The sequence below is a fragment of the Ochotona curzoniae genome, unplaced genomic scaffold (assembly GCF_017591425.1).
Source record: "Ochotona curzoniae isolate NIBS_2020 unplaced genomic scaffold, NIBS_Ocur_1.0 contig_1302, whole genome shotgun sequence".
Classification (NCBI taxonomy): Eukaryota; Metazoa; Chordata; class Mammalia; order Lagomorpha; family Ochotonidae; genus Ochotona; species Ochotona curzoniae.
Genome location: NW_024465035.1, coordinates 15642800 through 15659435, shown reverse-complemented (window position 1 = coordinate 15659435; position 16636 = coordinate 15642800). Strand labels below are relative to the sequence as shown.

The 16636-nt window shown below is 50.8% G+C and overlaps 1 protein-coding gene across 2 annotated transcripts in view; it reads left to right on the top strand.

Moving 5' to 3' along the window:
* Positions 1-9692, top strand: part of GLB1 (galactosidase beta 1) — an 81033-nt gene extending 71341 nt beyond the window's left edge. For both annotated transcript variants that reach the window (XM_040964130.1, XM_040964141.1), the window contains one exon: positions 9121-9692. In XM_040964130.1, the coding sequence (XP_040820064.1) occupies positions 9121-9390 (270 nt within the window). In that variant the 3' untranslated portion in view covers positions 9391-9692. The remainder of the gene's footprint in view (positions 1-9120) is intronic.
* The last annotated feature ends 6944 nt before the right edge of the window (positions 9693-16636 follow it).

Below are 16636 nucleotides of genomic sequence, written 5' to 3'. Positions count from 1 at the left end.
GGCTTTGGAGACCCTGGAAACACAGCTCCTCTGCTGTTTTTCCGAGCCATGGGCAGGGAGCTAAATAGGAAGTAGAGCAACCAGGGCATGAACTAGTGCCCACATGGGATCCCAGCACTTGCAGGGGGAGGATTACCCAATAGAGCCATCACACCAGGCCCACGGATATGGGCATCTTAACTGGCATCCTAACCAATAGGCCAGATGCCTGCGCCCTTAGGACTTCTGCAACCTTGTCACCACTAGTCATTTGCTCTTGGACATCTGAACGCAGACAACGCCCCTGAATGTGACAGTAACTTGTGTGTTGGAGGCATGGGAAGCCGCCTGCACAAGCAGGCAGGCCGTGTGATCTGATAAAGAAATTTGGCTTTCCCTCCCCCTGGCTGCCAAACCCACAGATCCAACCACCACTGCATAGAGAAAAGATTTGGGGCAGCGCCAGAGGTGGGTAGGAGTCTGAGAAAGTCCCCAAAAAAGTAAAACTTGAATTTGCCCCCTCGCCAAGCCTTTCGCAGAGCACCGAGCGCTCGCCACCTGCTGTAGCATCCATCTTCTCAGGACGTCTCAATCCCATCCCCCAGCACTCCCTGCTTGAGCCTCCTGGCCCTGTGACTCAGCCACGGGCGGTGCAGTTGGGCCTACGTGGTGGTTTCACTGGAGCTGGAGCTGAATGAAGGGGCCCAGCCTGTTTTCTTTGTCGTGCTTGGAGCAGCACAGCCCCGCCACTGCTTTCACTGCAGCTGTGTGTGTTCAGCACCGTAGGGCTGCCAGAGGGGCGTGTGGATCCAACCCCTCTGTACTAGAGGGACTTGCTTTGGTTCTGGGGGAGGAGGCCATTTGATCCTTGTCTCTGGAGTGATGGAAATCTTATTTTTTTAATCTTAATTTTATTTTTTATAATGATTACATGGTTGATCAGGGTGGGGAGGTCCAAGAGCAAGAGGGAGAGAATGCTGGGGGCAAGGCAGGGGCAGGTGGAGGCAGTGAGGAGCCTGCTGGAAGGGAGGGAAGGAGGGAAAGAAGGAGGGAGAGAGAGAAAGTTAGTTGCATGTCATACAATGAAAGAGCGTCACCTACGCGCCTAGATGTGATGGCCACACTATGCGAGGCCTGTCAGCCTTGGGTCTGTGCCGTTAAGCCCGTGTGGGTGAGGACTCGGGTTCCAGTGCCAGTTAACCATGTATAGTCAGTGCTTGCTAGGGGAACCCAGGAGCGAGGCACCTGCCCCAGGCTTGGAGCTGAGAGGAAGAGGACTCAGCTGGTGGGGTAGACTCTGGACAGCACGTGCAGGATTCTGTTGTCACATCCCAGAGGTGCTTGCCTGCATTTGATGCTGTGTGCCCAGCCATATTGCACTTGACTTCTAGGCAGCATCTACTGCAGACACCCATTCCTGCTCCAGGCTCCCATGCTCCTGCACCCGCTTGGTGTCCCCTCTCCATCCTGGCTTCTCCTGTCTTGGGCCCCTTACTTTCAGCTTCCACCTGGCAGTCCTCAGGGCTTGGACCCTCTCCTTCCACTGCCAGGGGCTGTCACACCGCTGGGTGCTCCCAACTGTCCACTCAGCCACTCCCTACAGTGTGCCAGACCACACAGACTGGCCAGCAGCAGGTGCTGAAGGGGAGGATCTCTTTGTTTTAATGGAGCTGATAAACAACATCATTTGCTTTCCTGAAAAGCAGTGTGCCTAGGTACCTGGTGGCCGTGGGGATGAGTATCTATTGCCTCCTGACGAGCCACAGCATCCTTGGCAGCCTTGGGCCCTGTCTCCTTAACCAGCAGAATCAGCCAGGCTTGTTCACGTGGCCACAGGGCAGGGTTCCAAGAAGAGGCTGCAGGGCTAGGCATTTGGCACATCAGTTAATGTGCTTCCTGGGATGCCCACATCAGAATGCTCAAGGCTTCTCTCCTGATGCCAACCTGCTGGTGCCCACCCTAGGAGGAACAACTCCAGAACTCCTACACGGAACACCCAGATGGAGTTCCTGGCTCCTGGCTTCAGTCTGTCCCAGGCTGTTATGGACATCAGGGGAGTAATCCAGCAGATGGGAGGAAGTTTGTTTTTTTTAAAAAAGATTTATTTATTTTATTGGAAAGGCAGATTTACAGAGAGGAGGAGAGACGGGGAGAAAGATCTGTCTACTGGTCCATTCCCCAGGTGGCCACAACAGCCAGAGCTGAGCTGATCCTAAGCCAGGAGCCTCTTCTGGGTCTCCCACATGGGTGCAGGGTCCCACAGCTTTGGGCCATCTTCTACTGCTTTCCCAGGCCACAAGCAGGGAGCTGGTTGGGAAGTGGAGCAGCTGGGATTAGAACCAGTGCCTATACAGGATCCTGACATGTGCAAAGTGAGAAGTTACAGGGAAGAGAGACGGGGAGAGATCTTTTGTCTACACGTTCACTCTCCAAATGGCCAAACATCCAGAGCTGAGCCAATCCGAAGCCAGGAGCTTCCAGTTCTCCTGCTGGGGTGCAAGGGACTTGGGTCGCTTTCTGGTTTTCTAGGCCGTTAGCAGGGAGTTGGATCAGAAGTGGAGCAGCTGGGACTAGAACCAGTACCCAAACAGGATGCCAGCACTGCAGATGGAGGATTAGCCTGTTGAGCCACCGTGCCTGCCCCCAAAGAAAGAGATTCTATCAAGGATTTGTGGCATTTATTCAGTGTTCCACAAGGCCGTAGCACTGTGTACCCTGCTGCTACACTAAATACAATGTTTAATTGTGTTACCTGATCCGTAATTATATTTGTCTTCTTACTCATGAACTTGGAAATGAGATGATGAGATTTTTCAACCTATGTATATATGTTCTTTCAGTAGTAAAACCTACCCTTGTGTGCACATGAGAAATCAATAAGCTTAGAGGAAAAAAAAATGGGGGTCTCCTATACTTGTTAGGTCCACAGGCATTGTAGCAGGTGGCTGGATGACTTGTAGGGTAAGACATGACATTGAAAAAAATAAAAAAGGAAGAGCAGTATTGGAACTGTTGGGAGCTGAGCAAGCCAGGAATCTGAACTTGGAATTCACTGAGAAGTGACTGCTCATCTCTTCTGCCTGTAGATTCTGCTTTTAGTGGCTTCTCTTCTATTTGAGGCCAGCAATGTGGTGTAGCAGGTTAAGCCGCTGCCTGTGAGGCCACCGGCATCCCACGTCGGAGCACTGGCTTGAGTCGCAGCTGTTCCACTTCCAATCCAGCTCCCTGCTGTGGCACTTAGGAGGGCAGCAGGAGAAGGGCCGTATCTCTGGGCCCCTGCCACCTGTGTGGGACACTCAGAGGAAATTCCTGGCTCCTGGCCCAGGCCTGACTGTTAGAACCATGTGAGCAGTGAACTAATGGCTGAAAGATCTCTTTCTCTCTAGTTTGTTTTTTCTCTCTCTTTCTCTCTCTCTCTCTCTCTGACTCTCTGACTCTCTTTCCAGTAAATACAGTGCACGCCTGCGTGTTTGCGAGGAAGGAGTCAGCTCACTTCCTCTGACATGGACATCTTACCTGTCCCCCTTTTATTCTCTTTCTTTCCCCCATGTAGGCCTTGCACTAATTCACCGCTTGGGTGCAGGGAGAGCCGTGGGCCCCTGGCATTGCACCCACATCCTTTCCCCCAGGGGCCTCCCAGTGTGGAAGTGACTTCTCTGAGAGTGTGACTCGGTTCCCTGTTCGCTGGGCTGGAGGCTGTGTTGCACACAGCTCCTGGAAAGCTCGGCACATTGAAACTGCTGCTGGAGACTCTGTAGAAACTTTGGCATCAGTTCTTACGAGAAGCTTGTCTTATATAGACAACAGACAGATACACGCACACATAGGCACATAGCCATCTCTGTATTGTCATCGCAGAAGTAACTCAGGCCTTTCTGGAAACCTGAGATTTATGGAAAATGTTATTAACACCTTGGTGAGAGTGGGCATGATCAAGGCAGAGAAAGTCAGACTTGATCGTGGAACTCTGTTCTTACAGATCACCTTCACTTTCAATGTGTGCTTCCCAGTCGTCATAACACGACTCTCTACAGAAAAATGACAATCACCGTTGCATATGCTTTTTTTCAGACTAACTTTATGGGCCAGGAAGGAATGCAAATGTTTCACTTTTTTTTTTTTTTGTAATCTTAAAGATTTCTTTTTATTGGAAAGGATAACAAGGGAGATGGAGAAAAAGACAGAAATCTTTCATGAACTGGTTCACCCTCCAGATGACTACAACAGCCACAGCCAAGCTGAAATTGAACTCTGAGTCTCCAGTGTGGGCAGTAGGGGGCCCAAGCTCTTAGGTCATCCTCCTCTGCTTTCCTACGAGCATCAGTGAGGAGCTGGATCAGAAGTGAAGCAACTGTAACAAGGATATTCATATGGGCAGTGTTATTTGTAAAAAGTAAAAGCTAAGAAGAGGAGCCAGTGTTGCAGTACAACCAGTTAAGCCATTGCTTGTGACGTCAGCATAGCTTATATGTCAGAGGTCTGGTTCCAGTCCCGGCTGCTCCACTTCAGATCCAGGCTCCTGCTAGTGCACCATGGAAGACAGCATAAGATGGCCCCAAGTTCTTGGACCCCTGCTTCCCGTGTGGAACACCAGGCTGGAGTTCCTGGCTTCTGGGCGTGGCCTTCCCCAGCCTTGGTCATCGCAGTCATTTGGGAAATGAACCAGCAGATGAAAGATCTCTGTCTCTTTCTTTCTCTCAATTTCTGCCTCTTTCATTGCTACTCTGCCTTTCAAGTGAACACCTTAATCTTTACCAAAAAAACCTAGAAAGATTCCTCCCCCCATGTCCATTTCTAATAGTAAAATACATAAATACATGCTGATGTGTTCGTATCATTGAATACCATACCATTTTTTTTAAGACTTACTTACTTGAAAGAGTTACAGAGCGTGAGAGAAAAGGAGAGGGAAGCAGAGATTTTTCATCCACTAGTTCACTCCCCAGATGGCCACAACCACCAGAACTGGGCTGGTCTGAAGCCAGGTGCCAGGAGCCCAGATGCCTAGCTCTCCCACATGGGCGCAGGGACCCACAGACTTGGGCCATCCTCCTCTGCTTTCCCAAGCCACAAGCCAGGAGCTGGATTGGAAATGAAGCAGATGGCAACTTTATATGCTATGCCATAGCACCAGCTCCCTGAACCCCATCCAATTAAAATCAACACGGCACTATTTTTTAAAATATTTTTAAAAAGATTTATTTATTTTTATTGCAAAGTCAGGTACATAGAAAGAGGAGGAGAGACAGAAAGGAAAATCTTCCATCCACTGATTCACTCCCCAAGTGACCGCAACAGCTAGTGCTGAAGGCACTACTCTTTATAATGAACTAAATATTTTTTTTAAAAAAAGCTACATATAGTTGCTTTCATATACAGTTCAGAAGTAGGAAAGGAACTGGCATTTTAGCATAGCAGGTAAAGCTGCCTCCTGCAATATGGGTAATAGATTGTGTCCCTGCTGCTCCACTTCCACTCCAGCTCCCTGCTGATGTCCTAGGAAAGCAGTGGAGGATGGCCCAAGTCCTTGGGCTGCTGTACCTACACGAGAGACCCAGAAGAAGCTCTTGGCTCCTGGCTTTGGCCTGGCCCAGCCTTAGGGTTTTCTGGGGATTGCATCAGCCGGTAAAGGATCTCTCTCTCTCTTTTTCTCTCTCTCTGCCTTTCTCTCTCTCTCTCTCTGGTTCTGACGTTTACATGAATTTCTTTTTAACAAGGCAAAACTAATGTATGGCAAATGAAATTAGGATAGTAAACATTTGTGATGGGCTAGCAGGAAATGGGGACTTTGGGGGGATCTCAGGGGTGTTCTGTTATTTCCTGATCTGATTAACATGAATGTTAATCTTTTAAAAAAATCCAGCACTGCAATGACTAATTGCATTTTTTAAAGATATTTATTTATTTGAAAGTTAAGAATTAGAGAGGAAAAGACAGAGGAAAAAAGAAATCTTCCAGTTGCTGGTTTCCTCCCCAAGTGGCTGCCAAGGCCAGAACTGGACCAGGTCAGAACCAGAGCTTCATCTGGGTCTCCTGTGTGGGTGCAGGGGCCCCAGCATTTGCCCATCCTCTGCTGCTTTCCTGGGCCATAAGCAGGGAGCTGGATGGGAAGTGAAGTAGCCGGGACTTGAACCAGTGTCCGTATGCGATGTTGATGTTACAGGTGACCATTTTAGACATTACATCACAATACCAGCCCCTAAAAGAAAAGTTTTTATTTATTGTTTTTCTTTAAAGATTTATTTTATTATTTTTATTGGAAAGGCGGATATACAGAGAGGAGAGACAGAGAGGAAGATCTTCCGTCCAATGATTCACTCCCCAAGTGAGCGCAATGGCTGATGCTATGCCGATCCGAAGCCAGGAGCCTCTTCCGGGTCTCCCACGCGGGTGCAGGTTCCCAAAGCTTTGGGCCGTCCTCGACTGCTTTCCCGGGCCACAGGCAGGGAGCTGGAAGGGAAGCGGGGCTGCCGGGATTAGAACCGGCGCCCATATGGTATCCTGGGCGTGCAAGACGAGGACCTTAACCACTGCGCCATCATGCCGGGCCCAGAAAAGTTTTTAAGATTTTTTTTTTTTTTTCATTGGAAAGGCGGATATACAGAGAGGAGAGACAGAGAGGAAGATCTTCCGTCCGATGATTCACTCCCCAAGTGAGCGCAACGGGCCGATACTATGCCGATCCGGAGCCAGGAGCCTCTTCCGGGTCTCCCACGCGGGTGCAGGTTCCCAAAGCTTTGGGCCGTCCTCGACTGCTTTCCCAGGCCACAGGCAGGGAGCTGGAAGGGAAGCGGGGCTGCCGGGATTAGAACCGGCGCCCATATGGGATCCCAGGCGTGCTAGGCGAGGACCTTTAACCACTTGTGCCACCGCGCCGGGCCCTAAGAATTTTTATTTATTTGAAAAGCAAATGACATCCACAGGGAAAGACAGATCTTGCATCCACTTCTGAAGTGACAACAGCTCGGAGCCAGGAGCTCCTGTATGGGTGACAGAGATCCCAATAACTCCCCAGGCACACCAGCAAGGAGCGAAATCGGAAGTGGAACAGCCAGGATTTGAGCTGGTGATGGTATGGGATGCCAGCGTCACAGGTGGTGACCTAACCCTCTACACCACAGTGTGTGAAATCTTTGCCTCTTCTGGTTAAGGTCTTACTGCCCCAGTGACCCTGGTGTAATGAATGAATGAATGACTTGTCTTGGAAGGATTCAGCAGCTCCTGAACCACATCTCACTTACCCACCAGCCGTGGCTGAACGGGTTCAGGACAGGGCACTGTGCAAGCCTGCACACCATCCACACCTGCCAGGGGAGGCTAGATCCCGGGCAGGTGGCCTGGGACTGTCCATTCAGCAGCAAGCAGGTGGGATGGGTCAAAAGCAACAACATTCAGAGAGGAGTGAGAAAGGCCAAGGTGAGACAGGCACTGCCATCTCTGTGGGCGCTGTGCCTTGTGGGAGGTGTAGCCTCTGTTAGGAAATGGGACTTGGGGGTCTGGGATCAGAGGCGGAAACTGGAAGCAGTCCTCCTGATACAGAGGTTAGGGGAAGCTTGAGAAGCAACCTAAGGGGCCAGGGTAGGACTTGTGGGGGCTTGGGGCCTGATGCCTGGGTGAAGCACTGGCAGGGAGGGTAAGCATGAGGCCCGTGCCACTCAGGCAAGGCCCTCAACTCCTGTAAGTCCCCATCTCCACCCACGATGGCCTTGACACATGCATCGGCTGCCACTTCCCAGCCCTAGGCCGGGGCCAACAGCCAAGGGGACCTCAGGAAGCAACAGGCAGCCTCCTGGCCAAGTTGACACACACCATCTCAAGCACAGGAGACGTCGGGGCGCTGGGAGGAGGCAGCACACGTCCCATTTGTTCACCTGCCACGTGGTAACCGGGTGGCCTGTGCTTGGTCAGGGACATGATCTGAGGCCAAATGCATGCCCAAGTTCACCGTTAGCCACCTGTCCCTTGACCATGGACATGAGCGCTGCTCTCCTCCAACACAGCCGAATCAAGGCACGGGCAGACTTCTGAGCTGATACAACGCTGGCAAAGATGCTGTGTGTACATGTTTTAGGATGAATGGGGAGAAATGTCACCTGTAGTAAGAACAAGAGATAGTTCTGAGAACTGTGAAACTGTTGTCTTTTTTCTAAATGACTTCATGTAACTGCAGCTGGTGGCTTTTTAGATTTTTTTTTATTTTTCAAAAGACAGAGCTGCCATCCTCTGATTCACTCGCCACAAATACCTGCAATGACTGGGTCCAGACCAGAGCGAGAAGCCAAGAGCTCGGTGTACCTTGGCAGAGACCTGACATATATTCGTTTTTATTGGAAAGGCAGATTCACAGAGTTCATCCACTGCTTCACTGCCCATAGGGCTGCAACAGCCAGAGCTGAGCCCATCCAAAGCCAGGAGCTTCCTCTGGGTCTGGGGTGCAGGGTCCCAAGGACTTGAGCCTTCCTCTGCTGCTTCCCCAGGGGCATTAACAGGGAGCTGGACGAGAAGTGGAGCAGCTGGGACATGAACCGGCGTTCCTCTGGGATCCCAGTACTTGCAGGTGCACAATTAGCCTGCTGAGTCAGGGCACTGGCCCCACAAGTGGAGAGCCCTTTTCCTCTCCCTCCCCTGTAGCAGCCTCAAGGCTCCAGATCCTGTCTGTTCTTGGGCTGCCAGCACTGGGGTGTTCTCTTCCATGCCCTGTACTCACTGGGTGTGCAGTCAACAACAGGGTCATGGTCTACCCCTAGACATCTCCTTGCAGAAGCAGCTCAGCCTTCCTCTGGAAGGGCCAGAGACGCCAGGGACATGCAGTAGCTGGGACCCAGGAGCAAGCTGAGCCATGTGGTGGTGTTGCCAGGATGCCAGAACAGGGGGAGCCTTCTGGCTGCTGAAGGCAACTCCTGGGACCTGGCCTTGTCCTGCAGAAGGGGCAGGTGCAAGGCGAAGCTCTGGTTCCCTCCCACCTGTTCCTTGGTTGTCTGAGCAGGATGCTGGAGCTGAGCCTGGCCCCTCCTCGGTCCTCTGTCCTACCTGCTTCCTGGCGAACTGATTTGCCTCCCTGGCCACTGGCTCCCTGGATCAGGACCCACATCCTTCAGATTGTCAATGGCTCCGAGGTTGACAGTTCTCTCCCTCTCACAGGGTCAAGTGTGGATCAACGGCTTCAACCTGGGCCGCTACTGGCCAGCAAGGGGCCCACAGGTGACCTTGTTCGTGCCCAAACACATCCTCACAACTTCGAGCCCCAACACCGTGACGGTGCTGGAACTAGAGTGTGCTCCCTGTGGCAACCGCGGCCAGAACCCATGTGCTGTGAAGTTTGTGGACACGCCCATCATCAATGCAACCATGAGCTACCACATCCCTCCAAACCTGTTGAAACCAGTGCTGCTAAACAGGCTCGGTGGCTAGACATTGTATGGGGGCACTAAAGCCTGTGCCTTTTTGGGGGTTCCAGGCCCACACACACACATGTGCACCTCCCAGATAAAAGAATCTTGTCATCCCGACACTTGAATTTCATGTGAAGGTAAATGTATTCCCAGCTGAGAATGCCCTGTGCCACCTGCCCTTGAGCCTGGAGGTGGCAGGGGCTGCCAGACACAGGTCCCCGTGTCTACAGCTGTAGTGGAAGCCTCAAGGGTGTTACAAGTTTTCTTCTGGAAGAATCATGTTGTCTTTTTGTTAAATAAAATTTGTACTTGGATGATGAAGTTACCGTTTGTGGTGATGAGCGGGTTATTAAGGTAAATGATCTTGGCTTAAATCCTAGCTGGACTTCAGGGGACTGAGGAGACCACTTCAGGGAAACTCAGAGGGATGGAGGGCACTGCGTGCAAGGTGCAGGAGTGCCACACTGCCGATCTGAAGCCAGGAGCCAGGAACTTTTTCCAGGTCACCTGTGTGGGTGCAGGGGCCCAAGGACCCTGGCTATCCTCTGCTAATTGTCCACCTCTAACACTGGTGTCCCATATGCTATCCCATGCAGGCACTGGCTTGAGTCCTGGCTGCTCCATTTCCCACCCAGCTCCCTGCCTGTGGCCTGGGAGAGCAGTAGAGGATGGCCCAAAGCCTTGGGACCCTGCACTTACATGGGAGACCCCGAGGAAGCTCCTGGCTCCCGGCTTTGGATCAGCGCAGCTCCAACCATTGCAGCTCTTTTGGGAGTGAGCCCGTGGATGGAAGATCTCTGTCTCTCCTCTCTCTAACTCTGCTTTTCAAATAAATAAACTTTTTTTAAAATGTGAGGGGCAGAAGTGGTTTCTTTCTTTTTAAAGATTTATTTGGTTATTTGAAAGCCAGAATTACAGAGAGAGCGCTTTCATCTGCTAGTTCGCTCCCAAGATCACTATACTGGCCAGGCTGGGCCAGGGAAAAGCCTGGAGCCACTCCCCTGGGTGGCAGGTCATCTGGTGCTTTTCCCAGGCACATGAACAGAGAGCTGGATCAGAGGTGGAGCAGCCAAGACTCAAGCCAGTGCCCACATGGGGTGCTGGCACTGGTGGCAGTAGCTTCCTCCACCTGCTATGCCCCATTGCCAGCCCCAGGAACATGCAACTTCTTAAACTGCTGGACAGTTTGGAGCATCTGTCTGAAGGCAAGGGAGACATGAAGGGCCAGAGGAAACACGGTGTCTCCCTTCTTCCCTCCCCATTCCTCCCACTATTGGCCGTCTCCCCGATCTGTCCAACGTCGTCTATCAGCACCCCCAGTATTTTTTAAACACTGCTTTATTTTTGCTGATGTTTACATAGTTGGTTAAGTGGGAAGGGTCAAGGGTTAGAGGAAAGTGGTTGAGACCGTTGTTTCCAAAATTTCTTTTTCTTCCTCCTCTATCTGGGGAAGGAGGGAGATAAGGGGAGAAGCCACACCCAGCCTGCCAACCGCCCCAGGGATGCGGATCGGCCACCTGACGTCGACTCAGGGTCCCCAGTGTGGAGCATGTTCCAAGGCTTCTGCTCAAGTGGTTTGGATAGTTCTGAGAAGTTGATCTCACCATTCCAAGGAGGAGGAAATCCTTCCAAGCTCCATTGGCTGACGTGGTCCACCCTAGACTCTCCAGTCACCAAGACATTTGCTCTCAACGCCTGGCTGGGGCAATTGGCCAATTCGTTGTGTCCTCCATCCTCTGCTATGGTACCAGATGTCCTCTGCAGGCCCTAACGGACTGCCATATCCTCTATGTGCACTGGTATAGTTAACACAAATGTGGCATTAACCAGGCCCAGGATGCCCACCAGCTATTGGCTGCTTTTCTCCCAGCACTGCGACACTTGCCTAGGTACAAGGTCACCTAGGCAGTTACCTACAGCTGGAGAAGCATCCACAGTTTATTCAGAATAAAATTGTAGCACTAACCCAAAGTTGTTTTATTGTTTTTTCCTGTTGCCCTTAACAGGCAAGGTGACTGGTCAGATGTCACAGATAAATGATCCTGTGTGCCCTTGGCTCTCATATTCTGAGTTCACTCTCAGTCAGGTTTGGGGGGGTCTGTCTGGCTTGTGGTGACCACACAGGTTTGTGTGGGCCGATGACAGCACATCCGAGGCTGGGGCAGGGCAGCCCCTACTCTTGATCTTACCACAGCACTGCCCCAGCTGATGGGCCGTGGCATCCCAGGCCTGACATCCTGTGGCTGCAACTTGTCCGTCACCATCGGGTAGCTCCCACCATGTAGTTTTGCTCCACTCAGGGGGCTTTCCCCACCCGCTGAGGCAGGGGAAACCAATGAGTCTTGGCTGTTCCACCTCTGATCCAGCTCTCTGTTCATGTGCCTGGGAAAAGCACCAGATGACCTGCCACCCAGGGGAGTGGCTCCAGGCTCTGCCCTGGCCCAGCCCTTGCCTTTTCCTGCAGCCTGGGTATGAGCTCAGGAGGGGGATCACCGCTGAGAATCCCCTGACCTCACCTTGCCATGGTCTTTATCAATGGGGCCTGGGGCCAAGGATGAATGAGACTCATTCATGCTCACTGTGTCTCCAGACTTCCCGTGAAATAGAAGTTGACCAAGTGGATGGTAGTGTAATCTGGCAGTGGTGTTGTAATGTGGCAGATTAAGCCACCATCTGTGATGCCAACCTCCAATTTAAATCCTGAAATTTCTGATCCAATGCCCTGCTAATAATGCTCTTAGGAGTACAGTAGAGAAAAAACCCCTGCACCAATGTGGGAGACTCGAATGGAATCTAAGCTCCTGCCTTCAGCTTGACCCAGCCCCAAGCAGCTATTTGGAGAGTGAACCAGTGGATGGAAGATCTCTTTCTCTACCTGTCTGTCTCCTTCTGCAAATCTGCCTTTCACATAAAAATGAATAAATCTTGAAAGAAAGAAAAAAAGATTTTGTAGAGGTCGGTGAGGTAGCATTGCAAACTAATACTCTGCCTTTGTCATCAACATCCCATATGGATACTGATTCAACTCCCAGCTGCCCCACTTCCAACCCAGCTCCCTGTTGATGGCCAAGGAAGTGGCAGAAAATGGCCTGAGTCCTTAGGACCCAGCACCCACGTGGGAGACGTGGAAGAAGCTCCAGGCTACTGCTCTGGCCATTGCAACCATTTGGGGAGTGAACCAGATGGAAGAGCACTCTCCCACGACTCACTCTGTGTCACTCTAGCTTTCAATAACAATTTTAAAAATCCTGTAACATCTTTGTGATCATTTTTAGGAACCATTCCATATATGCTCACTGCCAGATTACACTACCATCCACTTGGTCAACTTCTATTTCACGGGAAGTCTGGAGACACAGTGAGCATGAATGAGTCTCATTCATCCTTGGCCCCAGGCCCCATTGATAAAGACCATGTTTGATGTATAACATATTTACCTAGCCAATATGGAATCAGCTGGATTACTTTTCTCTTGCGCAGGTAGACTGGCCCCTAAGGCTCTCTCATCATGTGTGAACTAAAGGGGACTTGTGACTCAGTACAGAGAACTGCTGCGTGGACCACATGTCCCTCCAGAAAGAGAGAAATATTTTCCATCTGCTGGTTCACTTCCCAAGTGGCTGCAAAGAGCTGAGCCAATCCAAAGCCACGAGCTTCTTCTGGGTCTCTCACATGGGTGCAGGGTCCCAAGGTTTTGGGTCATCCTTTGCTGCTTTCCTAGGTACATTAGCAGGGAGCTGGATGGGAAGTGGAGCAGCTGGGACATGAACCAGCGCCACTATGGGATGCTGGCATTGTGAGGATTTAGTCGCTGAGCCATTGGCTGGACTGTAAATAAATTTAAACAAACAGCAACAACAACAACAACAAAAAGATCCTTTCCAAGATTGACAGGCAGTCCTGCTGTCTTGTGGTTTCCTGGGCTAGATTGCTGCCACCAAACCGGCCCTGTATGGGGATGAACTCAGCATCCTACATAGCCTCTCCCCAGGTCGTGACTCAAATGTGGAGCTGCGCACCTTGAGTTTCACACAGCTTCACCCACATTAGGCTTTCTCATCTGTAGAGACTTTGCAGGCACTTTGAAGATGCCGGGGAGGAGGGGCAGTCCAATGTGGCAAGGGGGCAGGTGCAAGAGCAGCAAGAACTGGATGTTAACATATTTCTTTTACACGTTCATCCTACAGTCGTCAATACCGCGTGGCCACCCTCTTGCCTTCACACATCTCGTGTCCAACTGTGAACTGTTCATAATAAGTAGACACAGTGTGTTCCCGCTGTGTTCTTGAAATGACACACGCTCACCTTGCCTCACTAAATCTGGCTTCTGAGGAAGGGCCCTGGACATGCATGAGGCTTCCAGAAGGCGGAATGGGAAAGATGGAGGGTCAGAAGACAAGTCAAGGTCAGGTGCCACTTCTCCCAGCCCCAGTGGACTCCCTGCTCACGTCTTGGGAACCGGAGCCAATAGAACACTGCAGCCTTAGCATCCAAGGTCAAGTTGTGAGAGGAGGTGAGATACACATTTACATTTCCCATCGTGGTGCCAGTGCTAAGGTAACCCAATAGGAATCCTGCTTGTCTCAACCTGGAGCCAGGCAGAGGAGCCAGCAGGACAGCAGGAGCAACAGGCTACTGCCTGGACAACTCCCCAAAAAGAACACAGGAGAGAACAGAGCCTGGCCTATAGCCCAGGAGGAGCATCAAAGCAGGTGGTGGCTATAGCAAGCCTGCAGGTGCAAGTGAGAAACTTAGTGGATGGGGGTTGAGGGGGTGGCTGAGGCCCACACACAGGATATGATGCATCAGCAGGTGCCGGCATCAGCCAGCAAGACCAGAGTCAACCTCCTCAAATCCACAATGCCAGGTGTTCCTGAGGGAAGGTGGCGTGGTGAGAGGTTACTCAGAATGAGACCAAGTCCCTGCCTTGCAGCGGGGCACCAGGCCCTCAACAGAGAAAGGCAGCTCGGTTCTAGAAGGAAGTTTACACTGACACCTGTGTGTATCTCTCCTAACACCTTTAGGGAGGCTCCGCCCTCCCTGGTGTCAGCACATGGTGTAGTATACTTGGTTTTGCCTAAGCGGTTGTGATTTTATTCTCCCCAAGACAAATCCATACATTTAAAACAAACGTACATATCAGGCCCAGCCTGGTGGCCTAGTGGCTAAAGTCCTTGCCTTGCACACCCGGGATCCCATATGGGTGCCGGTTCTAATCCCGGCAGCCCCACTTCCTATCCAGCTCCCTGCTTGTGGCCTGGAAAAGCAATTGAGGATGGCCCAAAGCTTTGGGACCCTGGACCCACATGGAAGATCCAGCAGAGGTTCCTGGCTACTGGCTTCGAACTGGCTTGGTTCCAGCCATTGCAGCCACTTGGGGAATGAATTAGTGGATGGAAAATCTTTCTCTCTCTCCTTCTCTGTAAATCTGACTTTGCAATAAAAGTAAATTTAAAAAAATGTACATGTTATTCTATGGGTTTCTTCTCAAATGAACTTCTAAATTCATAGTTGATCTTGCTTGTTATTTTAGAATTTCTCGTTGGGCTATGGGATGCGATTTGCATGTTCATTACCAATGGGAGGTTTTCTTTTCCTTTTTTTTTTTTTTTATTACAAAATCAGATATACAGAGAGGAGGAGAGACAGAGAGGAAGATCTTCCATCCGATGATTCACTCCCCAAGTGACAACAACCGCCAGTACTGCGCTGATCCGAAGCCGGAAACCAGGAACCTCTTCTGGGTCTCCCAGAAGGGGGCAGGGTCCCAAAGCCTTGGGCTGTCCTCGATTACTTCTCCAGGCCACAAGCAGGGAGCTGGATGGGAAGTGGAGCAGCCGGGATTAGAACCGGTGCCCATATGGGATCCCAGCACGTTCAAGTCGAGGACTTTAGCTGCTAGGCCACGGTGCCAGACCCCAATGGGAGGTTTTCTACTGGAGTGTTTAGAAAGACCTGTCTCTCCTTCCCCATTCCTTTTAGCTCCTCCAGTCATTTCAAGATCACCCCTATGTTGGCTGCTATTCATATCCCTCCTTCAGCTGTGGTGTGAGTTGACTATGACTATGCTTGACCTAAGAGGAAGACATCTCACTGATGTGGGAACACAAAAGACCTTTCCTTAGGACCAGCACCGTGGCCTAGTAGGTTAAGCTTCTAATTGTATCACTCACATGTCTTAAAGGTGCCAGTTCCAGTCCCAACTACTCCACTTTCCATCCAGCTCCCTGCTAATGTGTCTGGCAAAGTACAGAAGCTCCCCATGTGGGAGACCTGGAAGAAGCTCCTAGCTCCTGGCTTCAATTTGGTCCAGCCCTGGTCACATTGGCCATTTGGGGAGTGAACCAGTGGATGGAAGATCTTGTGTGTCTCTTTCTCCCCTTGTAGATAAAAATAAATTAACTAAATAAAGATAAATACACTTTAAAAAACAAACAACTCTTTTCTTGCCTCAAAGTTAACCTGTGCCACAACACCAACCCCTACAACTGTTTTCTTGTAAGAATTTTACAGCTTTTATATCTACACCTGCGATCCATTTTGTGTTAATTTTTTTTATAAGCGGAGGAAGTAGTTGTCCAATCTCGTTGTTTTGCCTGTACATTTGCAACTATTCTAAGATGAGTTGACGGAAAGGCATGGTTTCTGTTGAATTATCTGGTCACCCTTGTTAGCAATCTGTGGAATGCAGCGATGAGTGTTTGATAGAGCACTCCTCTGCTGCTTTCCCAGGCAAGCTAATCCTCTCCCTGCTAGCACTGGCATCCCAGTTGGGTGCCAGTTCGTATCCAAGCTGCTCCACTTCCCGTTCAGCTTCCTGCTCAACTCACATGTGGCCTTGAAAAGCAGCATAGGATGGCCTAAGGTTTGGGAATCCTGAACCCATGTGGGAGACCCAGACAAACACCTGGCTCCTGACTTTTAAAACCACCCAGCTCTGGCCATTGTGGCCATTTGGGGAGTGAACCAATAGATGGAAGGAGGTCTCTCTTTATCTCTCTCTCGCCTCTCCTCTTCTCTCTATAATTCTACCTTTTTTTTTTTAAGATTTATTTTTTTATTGGAAAGGCGGATATACAGAGAGGAGAGACAGAGAGGAAGATCTTCCATCCCATGATTCACTCCCCAAGTGAGCGCAACGGCCGATACTATGCCGATCCGAAGCCAGGAGCTTCTTCCGGGTCTCCCACGCGGGTGCAGGGTCCCAAAGCTTTGGGCCGTCCTCAACTGCTTTCCCGGGCCACGGGCAGGGACCTGGAAGGGAA